Source organism: Salmo salar, chromosome ssa01, assembly GCF_905237065.1.
Source record: "Salmo salar chromosome ssa01, Ssal_v3.1, whole genome shotgun sequence".
Taxonomy (NCBI): domain Eukaryota; kingdom Metazoa; phylum Chordata; class Actinopteri; order Salmoniformes; family Salmonidae; genus Salmo; species Salmo salar.
The window spans coordinates 130304986-130321368 of NC_059442.1; the positions used below are offsets into that span (position 1 = coordinate 130304986).

A 16383-nucleotide genomic window follows, 5' to 3' on the forward strand; every position below is an offset into this window, starting at 1 on the left:
TGGATAGAACTGTGGAATCGGATTGGATAGAACTGTGGAATTAGAACGAGTAGAACATCATTTTTCAGAATGAATTTCTAATTGTTCTGTTGGTCTTGTGCAGGTTGAGCAGTTTGTCGCTGAATCCTTTCTGAAAACACTGGATGACACCCTGCAGGAACTTCTGGATGTAGGTTCATTTCCCCTCTATTTGAATGAAAGCACTTTCCTGTGTAGTCCTCAAGATGGATGTTACATCATGCTTGTTGTGTTCTCTCCCTCTAGTTGAACCCAGGTATGCACCTGCACTACAGGACCTTCAGTGATCCTCTGTATGTGACCATCTTCAAGATGCTCAGAGACACGCTGTACAACCTGAAAGGTAACAAACCCACTGGTCTTTCACCCTAACCTTTTAAAGGGGGAAATCTGCAGCTGCTACATCCATTTTTGGACGTATAAATTAATGATATGTACCCATAACTTATAAGTGCCTCATGAACTCAACTGTCGTACCCCATCAGAACTCAAAAGATAAGTTGGTTGTAAGCAAACACAGTACAGCCTCAAAACATGGTTACAATTATCATTTTGATTTCATGCATGAAATCAATTTGTGAATTTGAGAGTGGTTACATTTCTCCAGTCCAGTCCCTCAGCTGTTTAGCAAAACCAGTGTTATTGTTTGAACGGCAGATTGCCCTTTAACCTGACCCTAACCTTTAGCCTAACCTAACCCATCTCTAATATACAGAAAGCCTCTGATATGACCTGATTTGCTATTGTTCAGAATCAGTTCAGCGGACTGTTTGCTACACGTGTTTCTGACTGTTCCACTAGCATGTTATTAATGTTGGTGTGACGGTGTTCCCAGACCTGCAGACGGGCTATGTAAAGGAGGTTCATGACTTTGTCCTGGAGCAATTCAGTAGTAGCCAGTCAGAGCTGCAGAGGATCCTACATGACGTGGAGTACCTCCACAGTGAGCTGAGTCCTCTGAAGCTACGCTGCCAGGCGAACGCTGCCTGTGTCGACCTCATGGTCTGGGCCGTCACTGAGGAGCAGGGTAAGAGCGCGTTTACTTGTCGACCCGTGCGCATGTCTTGAAAAGCAACAGGTCACGCATTTTTTTGGAATGAATTGGACACGTGTTGAAGAAAAAAAAATCGGGTCATTCATTTGGATTGAACACAAACCGACTGTTGTTCATGCGTTTTGCTTTGATCAGGAGCTGAGAACCTATGTACCAAGCTGTCAGAGAAACTGCAGTCCAAGACGTCCAGTAAAGTCATCATCGCTCACATGCCCCTGCTCGTCTGCTGTCTACAGGTCGGTTCTGCAATGCCGACAGTGGTTCCCTCCAAGTCGCTTCCTGTTTTTTCTGTCTTCACAATATTGTGTTGATGAGAATGCCATAATACGAGTATCAATCATACCTAATAAGAATGTTCCGGTGTGTATGTGTGTAGGGTCTGGGTCGTCTGTGTGAGCGGTTCCCGGTGGTAGCCCACTCTGTCACCATGTCTCTCAGAGACTTCCTGGTGGTCCCCTCTCCTGTCCTGGTCAAGCTGTACAAGTACCACAGCCAGTACACAACAGGGACTGGCGAGGTCAAGATCCACGTGACCAATGAGCACTCCCAGTCTACGTTCAGTGCTCACGCTAATAAAAAGAGCCAGCCCTCCATGTACGAACAGCTCCGAGACATCTCCATAGACAACATCTGCAGGTGAGGAAAGACAACATGCTGTGTGACACTACTTTTGTTTTCAAACAAGAGAAATATGAGCAACGTTCGCGCCTTTCATTCGTCGCTGTCACCAAGTATGCGGTCTGTTTCTTTTTCTTCTCTCCACCCCCCCTCCTTCTCTCAGCTGTCTGAAGGCTGGTCTGACTATGGACAGTGTTATAGTGGAGGCTTTCCTAGCCAGCCTGTCCAACCGTCTCTACATCTCTCAGGAGAATGACAAGTAAGTCTATCTGACCCCACCTCTTACTTTACTTGTGAACAGGCTGTACTACCTCTGCGAAATAACTGTCAATGTTAGCTAGTGAACCTCAGGTGATCTACCTAGAAAGACTGTCCTGCAGTGATTGATAGGAGCTCTAACCAATTCCCATCTCCGTGGCAATGACTGGCAGCCCCTCTGACCAACCGTATGTCGCCCCCCCAGAGAGGCCCACCTGATCCCAGACCACACCATCAGAGCGCTGGGTCACATCGCGGTGGCTCTGAGGGACACGCCCCGCGTCATGGAGCCCATCCTGCAGATCCTACAGCAGAAGTTCTGCCAGCCGCCGTCACAGCTAGACGTACTCATTATAGATCAGCTGGGATGCATGGTCATCACTGGGAATGTGAGGCGCTCACACACTTGATCCTGTCTTTTATACTCATTCCTTCTTCCCTCCCTCCCCTTTGCAATACATCCCTCAGTAAACGCATCATTTTCTCTCACCTCACAGCAATATATCTACCAGGAGGTGTGGAACCTGTTCCAGCAGATCAGTGTGAAAGCCTCCTCCATGGTCTACTCCACCAAGGACTACAAGGACCACGGATACAGGTGCCCTCAGCCCCTACACCTTTGCCCCCTATCCTATCCTCAGTGGCGAACCGTGACTATAGGACCTAGGGCTTCAGAGGGACCAAAAATCTTCCAATACGTTGTCTCAAACAAACCAAAAATCAAGAAGAGAACAGAAAACATGATATCTTCTGTAGTCGGACCATTGTAGTTGTAGTGAAGGAGGAGCGATGCTTTTTGATGACATCATGAATGAATCAAACAGGCCTGGCCGCGCTTCGGGCTGCACACACAGAGTCAGAACCGGCACGGACACGACGTGTGACACACAGAGTCAGAACCGGCACGGACACGACGTGTGACACACAGAGTCAGAACCGGCACGGACACGACGTGTGACACACAGTATAAAATAATGTGACCGGCAAAACAAAAAAGCACATTGACCACGTTTACATGAGCACAGTATTCCAGATAGTAGCTCAAATCCCGCTTAAGGTCTTATTCGGGATAAGCTGTTTACATGCACTTTTGATATCCTGCTCACTAGTATCCCTGTATCCATGAATAAACAGAATATTCCTCATTTAAGATCATATGGGTTAAATGGAATAGTAACTGACATATGAACACTGAATATAGGTCTATAACCTCTCACATGTAATATAATATCAACTCTTGCAGAATTCTGCATTTCTTGCAGTAAAATGATACAACAAATGTTGATTTAGTCTCGGGAACAGGAGTGGAGAAATATGCTTTCTTTCAGCATTTCTTGAGAAAATGCGAATGTGGGTGTAACGTGTTATCTTGGACACTGTTATGCAAGCAGACAGTATTCAACCACATAAAATATGCACCCAAGACGAACTGAAGTCTTATCAGAAACCTGTTTCATCGACTTCTAAGCTTTTCATTTCCTTAAAACCGGTCAAACTGATGGCATCTTGCACATGACCATTCTTTCCACTGTTGTGGAGTTATTGAGTTTTCTCCCCGGTTCGTAAACGAAACCGACAACTTTACCGGTGTCAACTAGATCACTAATTCTTTCATTCTATTGGTGTAAGATATTCTGGTGAGCACTGCTTTATTTAGTCTTCTGGGGCAACAAGTTATGACAAGAGAAGCTGCATGTATCTATCTGACTTTAATTGACAAACAAATGGCCTACCAAATGTTGGAAATTATAAGCAAAAACGTATTTAAATTAGGTGTGAAAGTAGCATAACCCAGTAGGTCAGCGTTTCCCAAACTCGGTGCACGTTTTAGTTTTTGCCCTAGCATTACAGCCGTGTAGTACTCCCAACAAAAACCAAAACGTGCACCTCTTGGGGTCCCCAGCACCGAGTTTGGGAAACACTGCAGTAGGCTATATCGTCCAGTATCCTGCAGAGTATCAGCAAAACCAATTATTCTAGATTTATAATGGTGGATGGAACTGCGCAGGTAGCCTACTTTTTGAAGGGATTTCTTTGACAATCAGGTGAGAACATCATCACACAACACCCGTGATATGTGAAACTGAGCCTGCGCAGACTGCGAAAAACAACAGTAAACAGAATAAGATGTTTACATGCCACAGTATCCTGTCTAAGATCAACATATCCCAGCTATCTTATCCGGGTTTCTCATGACCTGGATACAAGCTTTTCCAGGTTATGGTAAATGGGATATGATTTGTAGGGTGCCGTCTTTCGGAAGGGACGTTAAACGGGTGTCCTGACTCTTTGTGGTCACTAAAAGATCCCATGGCACTTATCGTAAGAGTAGGGGTGTTAACCCTGGTGTCCTGGCTAAATTCCCAATCTGGCCCTCATACCATCATGGCCACCTAATCATCCCCAGTTTACAATTGGCTCATTCATCCCCCTACTCTCCCCTGAAACTATTCCCCAGGTCGTTGCTGTAAATGAGAATGTGGAGGGGTTAATACTATTTTTAATGTTTACATGCGTCAACTCCAAAAAATAATAACGGGATATTGGTGTGCATGTAAACGTGGTCACTGTTTACACAACCTATGATAGCCTAACACCACTGTCACCAATAGACAACAACAGTGTCACATCAAAGGTGACAGGCTCGTTGTGCTAAAAGGACAGCGACCGTAATACCTGTGCACTCCAGTTTTGGTCGAACACATAGACAGACGACAGCAGTCACACACAGCATCAAATAATGTTGAAGAGTAAGCAGCCCATTCACTCCAGTAGGCCCCACCCAATCAGAACAGTACAAAAGGCCTTCTGTCCAGCTTCTGAAGGCCTAGCCAATGGCTGGCTGAACTAGCTAGATTGTTCTACCCAGAGACCACCAAAGCAAAATCCTGATTGGATATTTTTTTCTCTTCAGTATTAACCCACTCGCTTTCTGACTCCAACTGAAGAGATGAAATCAGAAGATCATTAAAATTATTGTAAAAAGAAATACATTTTGTTTAAATCCTTAGGCCTTCCCTGTTCCCCACAGTCTCCCACTGCCAAACCCCTACTCACTGCCCATAGCCAGCTCCATGACCCACTATACTAAAAACTACAATGCTAATCTCATGTGTGTTTCAGACACTGTTCCCTGGCGGTGATCAATGCGTTAGCAAACATAGCAGCTAACCTGGCCGCAGAGCAGATGGTAGATGAGCTGCTGGTCAACCTACTGGAGCTGTTTGTCCAGCTGGGACTGGAGGGCAAGAGGGCCAGCGAGAGGGCCTCGGACAAGGGCCCTGCACTGAAGGTACACTCCATTTACACAGTAACCATAACTTAGGCTAGACCATAAGGTTCCTCGACAACAGGCTTGTGTTAGTTGTTTTGCATTGACATTGTTTAGCTATTGTTTTTTTTTCTCATTTTCAGGCGTCAAGCAGTGCTGGAAACCTTGGAGTACTGATTCCTGTTATTGCCGTGGTATGTGGGTTGCCTCTGCACATTTTGTATTTTCAACAGTTTGTGCAGTATTTGTCTCGAGTGTCTGTGCAGTACTACGTCATCTAAACACTCGGCGTTGATCTGGATCTCCTCCCTCTGTGTAGCTGACAAAGCGTCTGCCGCCCATCAAGGAAGCGAAGCCTCGCCTGCAGAAGCTGTTCAGAGACTTCTGGCTCTACTCTGTGGTGATGGGCTTCGCTGTTGAGGGATCAGGTGGCTGTTTAACATTATATTAACATATACTACAGTATACCACCAGGATTGGTGTACAATATATAGAATTGACTCAACATGGTTTAAATGGTGGCTTATACCCATCTGATGGAAAGATTAAAGCGAGTTTATCAGGCTAACAGTCATTTTGCTGTGTAAAGGTGCATAGGTTTGTTAAGGGTTTTGTGTGTTGTGCAGGTCTGTGGCCAGAGGAGTGGTATGAGGGAGTGTGTGAGATCGCCACCAAGTCTCCCCTCCTCACCTTCCCCAGTGGAGAACCCCTACGCTCTGAACTACAGTACAACTCTGCCCTGAAGAACGACACTGTCACAGCAGTATGAAACGCAACCACACACACACACACACACACACACACACACACACACACACACACACACACACACACACACACACACACAGATTGTGTACAGACACACACACGTCCTACTACAAACACACACTTGGCTGACGTTCCCTGGTTTTGTGTGTGTGTGTGTGTGTGTTTTCAGGCGGAGCTGAATGACCTGAGGAGCACCATTATAAACCTGCTAGATCCTCCTCCTGAGGTGTCTGCTCTCATCAACAAACTAGACTTCGCCATGTCGACCTACCTACTGTCTGTCTACAGGCTGGAGTACATGAGGTAAGGAAAGAGGAAAGCAAGCCCCTTAGGACTACTGAGATGCACCCTGCTGTTTCTGAGCTGTCTAGCAGTTGGAGGGTAGGTATAGATGGAGGAATCTCCCAGTCATTCATGTCATGCCTCCATTCCAATCCATCTCTCCCCTCTTCTCTCACCAGGATGCTGCGTGCTCTAGACTCTGACCGTTTCCAATCCATCTCTCCCCTCTTCTCTCACCAGGATGCTGCGTGCTCTAGACTCTGTCCGTTTCCAATCCATCTCTCCCCTCTTCTCTCACCAGGATGCTGCGTGCTCTAGACTCTGTCCGTTTCCAATCCATCTCTCCCCTCTTCTCTCACCAGGATGCTGCGTGCTCTAGACTCTGACCGTTTCCAATCCATCTCTCCCCTCTTCTCTCACCAGGATGCTGCGTGCTCTAGACTCTGACCGTTTCCAATCCATCTCTCCCCTCTTCTCTCACCAGGATGCTGCGTGCTCTAGACTCTGACCGTTTCCAATCCATCTCTCCCCTCTTCTCTCACCAGGATGCTGCGTGCTCTAGACTCTGACCGTTTCCAGGTGATGTTCCGCTACTTTGAGGACAGAGCCATCCAGAAGGACAAGTCTGGTAAGCTGCATTACAGTTATTAGTTATTACAGTTATTACAGGTATTGCACAGGTATTAGATAGGTATTGGACATGTATTAGACTGCTGTTACATGTTTATTACAACTATATTTGGCGTTTATTCCACGTGTTTTAGACAGTGATATAATGAATGTCTCCAGGTATGATGCAGTGTGTGATAGCCGTTGGGGACAAAGTGTTTGAGGTCTTCCTACAGATGATGGCTGAGAAGGTAAGGTTGTCGGATAACACTTAACACCCAACACTAGCCATGGAGTCGTACAACAAATATTTGAGGACCGTCGTCAGATTCAATCAAAACGGAGAAACACAAAAACACCTGACCGTCTGTGGAGCATGTCCTCTCCAATGATTGGTCGGTTGGTTTCACCGTTGCTCTCTCCTGTGTTTCTCTCCCCAGCCGAAGACTAAAGCCCACGAGGAGGAGTTGGAGCGCCACGCTCAGTTCCTATTGGTCAACTTCAACCACATCCACAAGAGGATCCGTAGGGTGGCCGACAAATACCTGTCAGGTCTGGCCGAAACGTTCCCCCACCTGCTGTGGAGTGGCCGCGTACTGAAGACCATGCTGGACATCCTGCAGACCCTCTCTCTCTCCCTCGGCGCGGTACGCACACATGCGCTCTATTATCCACTTGCCGTTGTTATTCTCTGTGATCCCTCAGTGTATTGATTTGTGCTCCTGCTTTGTGTAAAGGACATACATAAGGACCAGCCGTACTACGACATCCCGGACACCCCCTACAGGATCACTGTACCAGACACATACGAGGCCAGAGAGGTAGGAATGGGTGTTTTGGTGTGTGTGTGTGTGTGGTTTCTGAATGTTTCGTTGACGTTTCTCTGTGGTTGTAGAGCATAGTGAAGGACTTTGCTGCTCGCTGTGGGGAGATCCTGAAAGAAGCCATGAAGTGGGCCCCGTCTGTCACCAAGTCACACCTACAGGTGAGCTACACACACACACACACACACACATTTTGTAAAGGAAAAGCAGATGGAAACGCATTGCAGATGTTCTGTCAAATCATTGTTCATGAAGAGCTTCTAGATGTCTTTTTTGAGGAAGTCAAGGTTTTAGATGAGTCTTGTCTTGTTCCCTGTTGTTGATGTTCTTCTCCATCATCTCCAGGAGTACCTGAACAAGCATCAGAACTGGGTGTCAGGTCTGTCCCAGCACACTGGCCTGGCCATGGCTACAGAGAGCATCCTGCACTTCGCTGGCTACAACAGACAGAGCACTACGCTAGGGGTGAGAACACACACACACACACACTAAAATGTATTTCCATTCAAAATCGTATTTTCCCTAACCCTAATTCCAAACCTAACCCCTAAGCCTAAAATAGCCTTTTTACAAGTGAGGACCGGCAAAATATCCTCACTTCTCAGAGTTGTAGGACTTCTGGTACTCAGAAGTATAGTAAAACGTGCCCACACACACACACACACACACACACACACACACACACACACACACACACACTAACCAAGTCCCTTCCTCCCCTCCAGATCACCCAGCTGACAGAGAGGCCAGCCTGTGTGAAGAAAGACTACTCCAACTTCATGGCCTCACTCAACCTGAGGAATCGCTATGCTGGAGAGGTACAGAGAGACACTACTTCAGTTCTAGACTGGACACTCACTACTTCATAGACTTCATATTTCTTCGTCTGAGTCAACAGAACAATGTTGCGGTTCACATCGACTGTGTGTGTGTGTGTGTGTGTGTGTGTGTTTCTCCCTCCAGGTGGCAGGTATGATCCATTTCATTGAGGCGGTGCGTAGCCAGTCAGACCTGTCCACCCTGATGGTCAGACAGATGACAGAGGCTCTTGACACTCAGAACCCTGAGGCCTTCACTGAGAACATGTTCAAACTGGCTGCTCTGCTCATCAGCACTAAAGGTGTGTTTGCTGATAAGCTGACTTTGATTTGGAAGGGAATGATGGCACCGTGTAGCCCAGGGTTGGGAAATCATTTCCGCTCGAGGGCTACATCGGGCTTTCAAAATCCAGCTGGAGGGCTACACAGATTTCTTTTCCAGATCGATTTGTTCATCAAAGGTAATTAGCGGGTCAGAGAAAGGGAAGCTATTTGAGAATGTATCGGTCCATTATAATGTCTACATACTTTCTGTCTAGTTTTAGACGTTCAGGAGTGGCCTGGATTTATTATAGAAATACATAGATGTTTTTGTTTTTTACTCCAACCTCCCCCGGATCAGACTGAATGGGTCAGGCCCACGGCCTTACATTGCCCATCCCTGATATAGCCCATTGGGGTGCATCTTTTCATGGATGTAGTCCCTTGTCCAGTTTTCCCTGTGGTGTAGCTCTGTCTGTCTCTGTCTCTCTCTGTGTGTAACCCATTATATTGAAGGCTTGTGTTGTCTCTCTCTCTGTGTGTAACCCATTATATTGAAGGCTTGTGTTGTGTGTGTGTGTGTGTGTGTGTGTGTGTGTGTGTGTGTGTGTCTCTCTCTGTGTAGAGTGTGATCCTCAGCTGCTGCATCACCTGTGTTGGTCTCCTCTGAAGATGTTTACAGAACACGGCATGGAGACAGCTATCGCCTGCTGGGAATGGCTTCTGGCTGCTCGCACTGGAGTGGAGGTCCCGGTAAGCACGTTGTAGACATCTATTGCTGGAGTTGAAGTACCATTGTGTATTTCTGTGAAAATAGTGGTGGGACCCGGATTCAAACCCACACTAACACGGGTATTCTGTCTCTCTCTCTCTCTCTCTCTCTCTCTCTCTCTCTCTCTCTCTCTCTCTCTCTCTCTCTCTCTCTCTCTCTCTCTCTCTCTCTCTGTAGTTCATGCGTGAGATGGCGGGGGCGTGGCAGATGACAGTGGAGCTGAAGATGGGCTTGTTCTCTGATGCTCAGGTGGAGGCTGATCCCCTAGCAGCCTCAGAGGAGAGTCAGCCTGTCCCCTGTCCCCCCGACGTCACCCCTCACTGCATTTGGATAGAGGTGTGTGTGTGTGTGAGAGTTGAATCCAGTTCGCTTAAAATACCAGATTAAGCGGAATTCACTGCTTGAGTCCTACGTGTGCTGTTAAAACGTTTTCATTCCATGCCCCCCCCCTCCAACTCGTCTTCTACTTTCTCCCTCTCTCTCTCTCTCCAGTTCCTGGTTCAGAGGTTTGAGATAGCTAAATATTCCAGTGAAGACCAGGTGGAGATATTCGGGAGCCTATTACAACGCTCACTCTCCCTCAATGTGGGCGGGGCCAAGAGCAGCCTCAACCGCCATGTAGCCGCCATCGGACCTCGCTTTAGGTCTACACACACACACACACACACACACACACACACACACACAAAATCCAGTTTCTGATTCAGAGCAAATTCATTGAGGTAATCTCTCTCTCTCGTGTGTGTGTGTGTGTGTGTGTGTGTGTGTGTAGGCTCCTAACTCTGGGTCTAGCACTGCTCCATTCTGACGTAGTCACCAACACCACCATCAGAAATGTCCTCCGAGAGAAGATCTACTCCACCGCCTTCGACTACTTCAGGTACACACACACACACAGGAAGTTCTACTCCACCGCCTTCGACTACTTCAGGTACACACACAGGAAATTCTACTCCACCGCCTTCGACTACTTCAGGTACACACACACACACAGAGGAAGTTCTACTCCACCGCCTTCGACTACTTCAGGTACACACACACACAGGAAGTTCTACTCCACCGCCTTCGACTACTTCAGGTACACACACACAGGAAGTTATACTCCGTAGTCCTTCACTACTAACATTTCCCTCTCTAAATCAGTATCGTTACCACAAGGAGAGAGCGTCATGTTGACTCAAAACAATATGCGATATGCCGTTTTAAGAAATAGTTTTGGGAATGGCCTCCTCTCCCAGGGAAGATCCTCAAAGCCAGATGATGTGATGCCAGGTAGCCCTATGCAGGGGAAAGGAGTTCCAATGATGGGTCTTGAGGTTATTATAGCTGGTGGTGGTTAAACAGCATGTGTGAGGAATGTGCATTATTGTGCCGTGGTTATAGGCTATAAGGTCAATAGGTCAATGACATTCCACACATGGCTACCAGGAAAGAGGAGAAGAAACAGGACACTATGCTGATGATGATTTGTTTGTATTCATTCCCAATCAGTGGTGTAAAGTACTTTAGTAAAAATACTTTAAAATACTACTTAAGTAGTTTTTTGGGGGTATCTGTACTTTACTTTACTATTTATATTTTTGACAATTTTTACTTTTACTCCACTACATTCCTAAAGAAAATAATGTACTTTTTACTCCTTGCATTTTCCCTGACCCAAAAGTACTCGTTACATTTTGAACATTTAGCAGGACAGGAAAATTGCCTAATTCACGCATGTATCAAGAGAACATCCCTGGTCATTCCTACTGCCTCTGATCTGGCAGACTCACTAAACACTAAATTATGCCTGAGTGTTGAACTGTGCCCCTGGCTATCCGTAAATTTAAGAAAACTAGACAATTGTGTTGTCTGGTTTGCTTAATATAAGGAATGTTTAATGATTTATACTTTTACTTTTGATACTTAAGTACATTTCAAACCAAATACTTTTGGACTTTTACTCAAGTAGTATTTTACTTAAGTATTTTAACTTTTACTCAAGTATGACAATTGGGTACTTTTTCCACCACTGTTGCCAATATGCCCATAGAATAGGAAACAAAGTGAATGATGTTATTATGCTTACTGGATGAAGATAAACAAGCGTTCAAACTACATTATAACAAACAGAATTTGTGTTATAAGCAGTTTTAAGATTACATGTCATTTTATCTTCCTGCCCCTCGTTCACTGGCAGCTGGTGATGGCATATCGACACTAGGGGTGGCCATACTCGTATCTGTAAATTGACAGTTGATAGTCAGATTGGATCGGATGATACTCGTGATCGGAACAAAAATATGCATAAATAAATGTTGGCTAAATTCCTCCCTCCGTGTTTGTCAAAGCTGCAGATTAGCAGCAGCGAGCGAAGGGGTGTCTGTGTGTCCTCAACTTGCAGCGGGCAGCCACGTTTAATGTCACTCAGTCAGAATGCGGATTAGCAGTTCATTTTGATCTTCTCCCTACCCTTGCCCCAATTGTTAGATATTATGCACATTGACAGCTTGATAGCAAACGTCCTCGGCCATGTGATTTATCATAGTAGCAGGCAAAAGCAATCTAAATGATCAGACCGAAAAGAGGAAAAGTGATCGGGTGAAATTATGAAGCGAGTGGACGGAGAAATACAGCTTCACTCAATCCACCTATACCTACACCATTCTGTTTTTGGGGTACACCCACACAATTCCAACACAGAAAATCTGCTTTTTAATATACTTATTTTGTAAGTAATTACAGGTCATATTTAATAGAGCGCAGCATGGACATGACACAGAGGCAGGTGACATTTTCAAATTCTCCTACCAAATCACAAGACATTTTTATGTCTATATAGTATCAGAAAGAGCCGATTCTGCCGTTTCCAAATCACTTATCTTTGTCAAACAATGAAAATGACCCCTTGAGGTCTATTTCTAAATCTACTTTTTGGGCAGAATTACCGTGATTCCACGTGAACTCGCAACACTCAAAGCACAGTCATATATTTCAACGCAAAATATGCCATTCTATTCTTTTGAAATGCATTTTCTAAAATGCATAATGTTCCTTAAGACCTCTCCTTAACGACTTCATAAAGAATGATCTTAGTGACGGTGCTTATGACAGGACGCCTGCAAGCTGACTCCGGTCATCAGTCGAATGGTGTTTCCTCATTGATGCGGCTGGCATCCTGTTGAAGCAGTTTGATAAGAAGTAGGCGCCCAGGTGGGTCATGTTTCGGAGGACGCATGGCTCGACCTTCACCTCTCCCGAGCCCGTTGAGGAGTTGCAGAGATGAGCCAAGGGACCTAATTCAGGGAGAAAATGGGGTACAAAAAAAATACGCTAGTGGCCATACCACCTGTTGAACACACCTGTTCAGGGTCTGGTCTGATTAGTACTGGGACAGGAGACAGTCTGTGAATACCAGGTGCCGTAAGCTAAAATTATAATACCAATGTAAAAAAAGTATTTATTAGGCAGAATGCCAATGATCCAGAGGTCAGGATTTTCTCGTGTTAATTAATTGAATACTTCCCTCATTCCCATTCCCCCCATCCCTCTACCCCCTTTAGTGCCCCTCCTAAGTTCCCTACTCAGGGGGACAAGCGTCTGCGTGAGGACATCAGCTTCATGATCCGTTTCTACGCCAGCATCCTGTCGGACAAGAAGTACCTAGCGGCGTGCCAGCTGGTTCCTCCCGGTGAGCTAGGCGCCGTGCCCACCCCCAGCACCCTCTCTGCCGGGATATTCGGATCACTAATCGTGTCCAGCACTTCTCCGATATCGATGCTAAGTAAGCCTACAGCGGTGGAAACACTGGCTGATTAACAACAGCATTGCAAGACCACAAGAGCATGTTTTTACACAGGTCAAATCTGACGCCTGATCAGGCTCTTGCTACGTTGCTCATAGATCGATAAATCTTTATAGTCTGTAGGATCTCACTATCTATTTCTTTCTGTCTCTTTCGTTCTGTCTCTTTCTTTCTGCTTCTTTCTGTCTCTTTCTTTCTGTCTCTTTCTTTCTGTCTCTTTCTTTCTGTCTCTTTCTTTCTGCTTCTTTCTTTCTGTCTCTTTCTTTCTGCTTCTTTCTTTCTGTCTCTTTCTTTCTGCCTCTCTCTTTCTGTCTCTTTCTTTCTGTCTCTTTCTGTCTCTTTCTTTCTGTCTCTTTCTTTCTGTCTCTTTCTTTCTGTCTCTTTCTTTCTGTCTCTTTCTGTCTCTTTCTTTCTGTCTCTTTCTGTCTCTTTCTTTCTGTCTCTTTCTTTCTGTCTCTTTCTTTCTGTCTCTTTCTTTCTGTCTCTTTCTTTCTGTCTCTTTCTTTCTGTCTCTTTCTTTCTGTCTCTTTCTTTCTGTCTCTTTCTTTCTGTCTCTTTCTTTCTGTCTCTTTCTTTCTGTCTCTTTCTGTCTTTCTTTCTGTCTCTTTCTTTCTGTCTCTTTCTTTCTGTCTCTTTCTTTCTGTCTCTTTCTTTCTGTCTCTTTCTTTCTGTCTCTTTCTTTCTGTCTCTTTCTTTCTGTCTCTTTCTTTCTGTCTCTTTCGTTCTGTCTCTTTCGTTCTGTCTCTTTCGTTCTGTTTCTTTCTGTTTCTTTCTGTCTCTTTCGTTCTGTCTCTTTCGTTCTGTCTCTTTCTTTCTGTCTCTTTCTTTCTGTCTCTTTCTTTCTGTCTCTTTCTTTCTGTCTCTTTCTTTCTGTCTCTTTCTTTCTGCCTCTTTCTTTCTGCCTCTTTCGTTCTGTCTGTTTCTTTCTGCCTCTTTCTTTCTGTCTCTCTATTTCTTTTTCTGTCTCTCTATTTCTTTTTCTGTCTCTCTATTTCTTTCTTTCTTTCTGTCTCTATTTCTTTCTGTCTCTATTTTACTCTATCCATCTATTTGTCTGCTGCGGAGCAAGGCGCAGATTTGCCACCTCTGATAAAATGCATGATTGATTATTTATTATTATTCTACACATATCATGCCAATCCGCCCCTCAGCTCGATTTGTCAATTTGTCAACAAAAAGAAAACAAACAAATTGAGAAATTTGAGACGTCTTTCTTCTCCACCACCCACACCGCTCCTTCCTCCTGTCCGTCCCTGGCGACCCCAAGAACAACATGATCTCACTTCATAACACATCGGATCGCGCCAGGTAGAAACTAGCCCTAACCACAGATCTAGGATCAGATTACTCTACACTCAATGGTAACCCTTTACCATTAGGTGGGTGAAATAATGTCTGACTGTATCAGCGGTTAGGGGTAAATTCTACCACTGCCTGTGGGAACAACGCATGGCCATCTCATATAATACAGGACTAGCGTTTATAAAGCTCATCATATCGCTCTTCAAAAACTCCTTCCTCTCCATCGAATGCTGAGAAAATGCTCGCCTCATTTATATTTCCCTCCGGTTCACAATGTCGTGTCCATGGATGGTGATGCATGTCCGTGTGGATTTAGACAGGAATGAATGCATTGAGTGGTAGAGAGAGGGATGCATGCCAATGTTGTTTTAGATGAATGCATTGAGGGATGGAGAGAGAGAGAGAGAAAGATGGAGCTAGAGAATGTGAAGGAATTAGGCGTTAGATGGACAGAGATAATTGCAGCAGGAGATGGTTGAGTTTGTAATGGAAAGAGAGAGTGATAAAGAGATATGGATAGAGAGTGTTAAATGAGGAAGAACATGTTTTTGCTTAGTAGATCACAGTCGGGAAAACCCCAGGGCCCAAATAATGAGGGATAGAAAGACTGTGTGTGTGTGTGTGTGTGTGTGTGTGTGTGTGTGTGTGTGTGTGTGTGTGTGTGTGTGTGTGTGTGTGTGTGTGTGTGTGTGTGTGTGTGTGTGTACTTTATCCCTACCTACAGTGTATTCAGAAAGTATTCACACCCCTTGACTTTTTCCACATTTTGTTGTTACAGCCTGAATTTAAAATGAATTAAATGTTTAAAAAATTGTCACTGGTTTACACACAGTACACTATAATGTCAAAGGAGTATCATGTTTTTAGAAATGTTTACAAATTAATTAAAAATGAAAAGGTGAAATGTCTTGAGTCAATAAGTATTCAACCCCTTTGTTATGGCAAGCCAAAATAAGTTCAGGAGAAAAATTTGCTTAACAAGTCACATAATAAGTTGCATGGACTCACTCTGTGTGCAATAATAGTTTAACATGATTTTTGAATGACTACCTCATCTCTGTACCCCACACATACAGTTATCTGTAAGGTCCCTCAGTCAAGCAGTGAATTTCAAAGTGTAGATTCAACCACAAAGACCAATGAAGTTTTCCAATGCCTCGCAAAGAAGGGCACCTATTGGTAGATGGGTAAAAATAAAAACAGTCTTTGAATATCCCTTTGAGCATGGTGAAGTTATTAATTACACTTTGGGTGGTGTATCAATACACCCAGTCAATACAAAGATAAAGGCGTCCTTCCTAACTCAGTTGCTGGAGAGGAAGGAAACCGCTCAGGGATTTCAACATGAGGCCAAAGGTGACTTTAAAACAGTTCGAGTTTAATAGCTGTGATAGGAGAACTGAGGATGGGTCAACAACACTATAGTTACTCCACAATAGTAACCTAATTGACAGATTAGGTTAATATTGTGGATAAGGCACTAAAGTAAAACTACAAAAAATGTGGCAAAGAACTTTACTTTTTGTCCTGAATACAAAGTGTTATGTTTGGGGCAAATCCAACACATCACTGAGTACCACTCTTCATATTTTCAAGCAAGGTGGTGGCTGCATCATGTTATGGTTATGCTTGTCATCGGCAAGGACTAGGGAGTTCTTTTTTTGATCAAAAGAAATGGAATAGCGCTAAGCACAAGCAAAATCCTAGAGGAAAACCTGGTTCAGTCTGCATTCCACCAGACACA

General features: G+C 44.7%; 1 protein-coding gene across 2 annotated transcripts in view; it reads left to right on the plus strand.

Moving 5' to 3' along the window:
* Positions 1 to 16383, plus strand: part of pi4kaa (phosphatidylinositol 4-kinase, catalytic, alpha a) — a 43481-nt gene that overhangs the window by 11976 nt on the left and 15122 nt on the right. The window contains exons 8-33 of one of the 2 annotated variants that reach the window (XM_014127721.2): positions 104 to 169; positions 265 to 361; positions 854 to 1045; positions 1208 to 1308; positions 1449 to 1708; positions 1854 to 1949; positions 2154 to 2337; positions 2446 to 2546; positions 5072 to 5240; positions 5363 to 5413; positions 5539 to 5647; positions 5846 to 5982; positions 6157 to 6290; positions 6815 to 6897; positions 7059 to 7129; positions 7319 to 7525; positions 7616 to 7699; positions 7774 to 7863; positions 8048 to 8167; positions 8428 to 8520; positions 8666 to 8822; positions 9407 to 9534; positions 9731 to 9889; positions 10046 to 10197; positions 10326 to 10433; positions 13096 to 13316. In XM_014127721.2, the coding sequence (XP_013983196.2) occupies positions 104 to 169; positions 265 to 361; positions 854 to 1045; positions 1208 to 1308; positions 1449 to 1708; positions 1854 to 1949; positions 2154 to 2337; positions 2446 to 2546; positions 5072 to 5240; positions 5363 to 5413; positions 5539 to 5647; positions 5846 to 5982; positions 6157 to 6290; positions 6815 to 6897; positions 7059 to 7129; positions 7319 to 7525; positions 7616 to 7699; positions 7774 to 7863; positions 8048 to 8167; positions 8428 to 8520; positions 8666 to 8822; positions 9407 to 9534; positions 9731 to 9889; positions 10046 to 10197; positions 10326 to 10433; positions 13096 to 13316 (3370 nt within the window). The remainder of the gene's footprint in view (positions 1 to 103; positions 170 to 264; positions 362 to 853; positions 1046 to 1207; positions 1309 to 1448; positions 1709 to 1853; positions 1950 to 2153; positions 2338 to 2445; positions 2547 to 5071; positions 5241 to 5362; positions 5414 to 5538; positions 5648 to 5845; positions 5983 to 6156; positions 6291 to 6814; positions 6898 to 7058; positions 7130 to 7318; positions 7526 to 7615; positions 7700 to 7773; positions 7864 to 8047; positions 8168 to 8427; positions 8521 to 8665; positions 8823 to 9406; positions 9535 to 9730; positions 9890 to 10045; positions 10198 to 10325; positions 10434 to 13095; positions 13317 to 16383) is intronic. The other variant, XM_014127727.2, reaches the window with a different exon arrangement.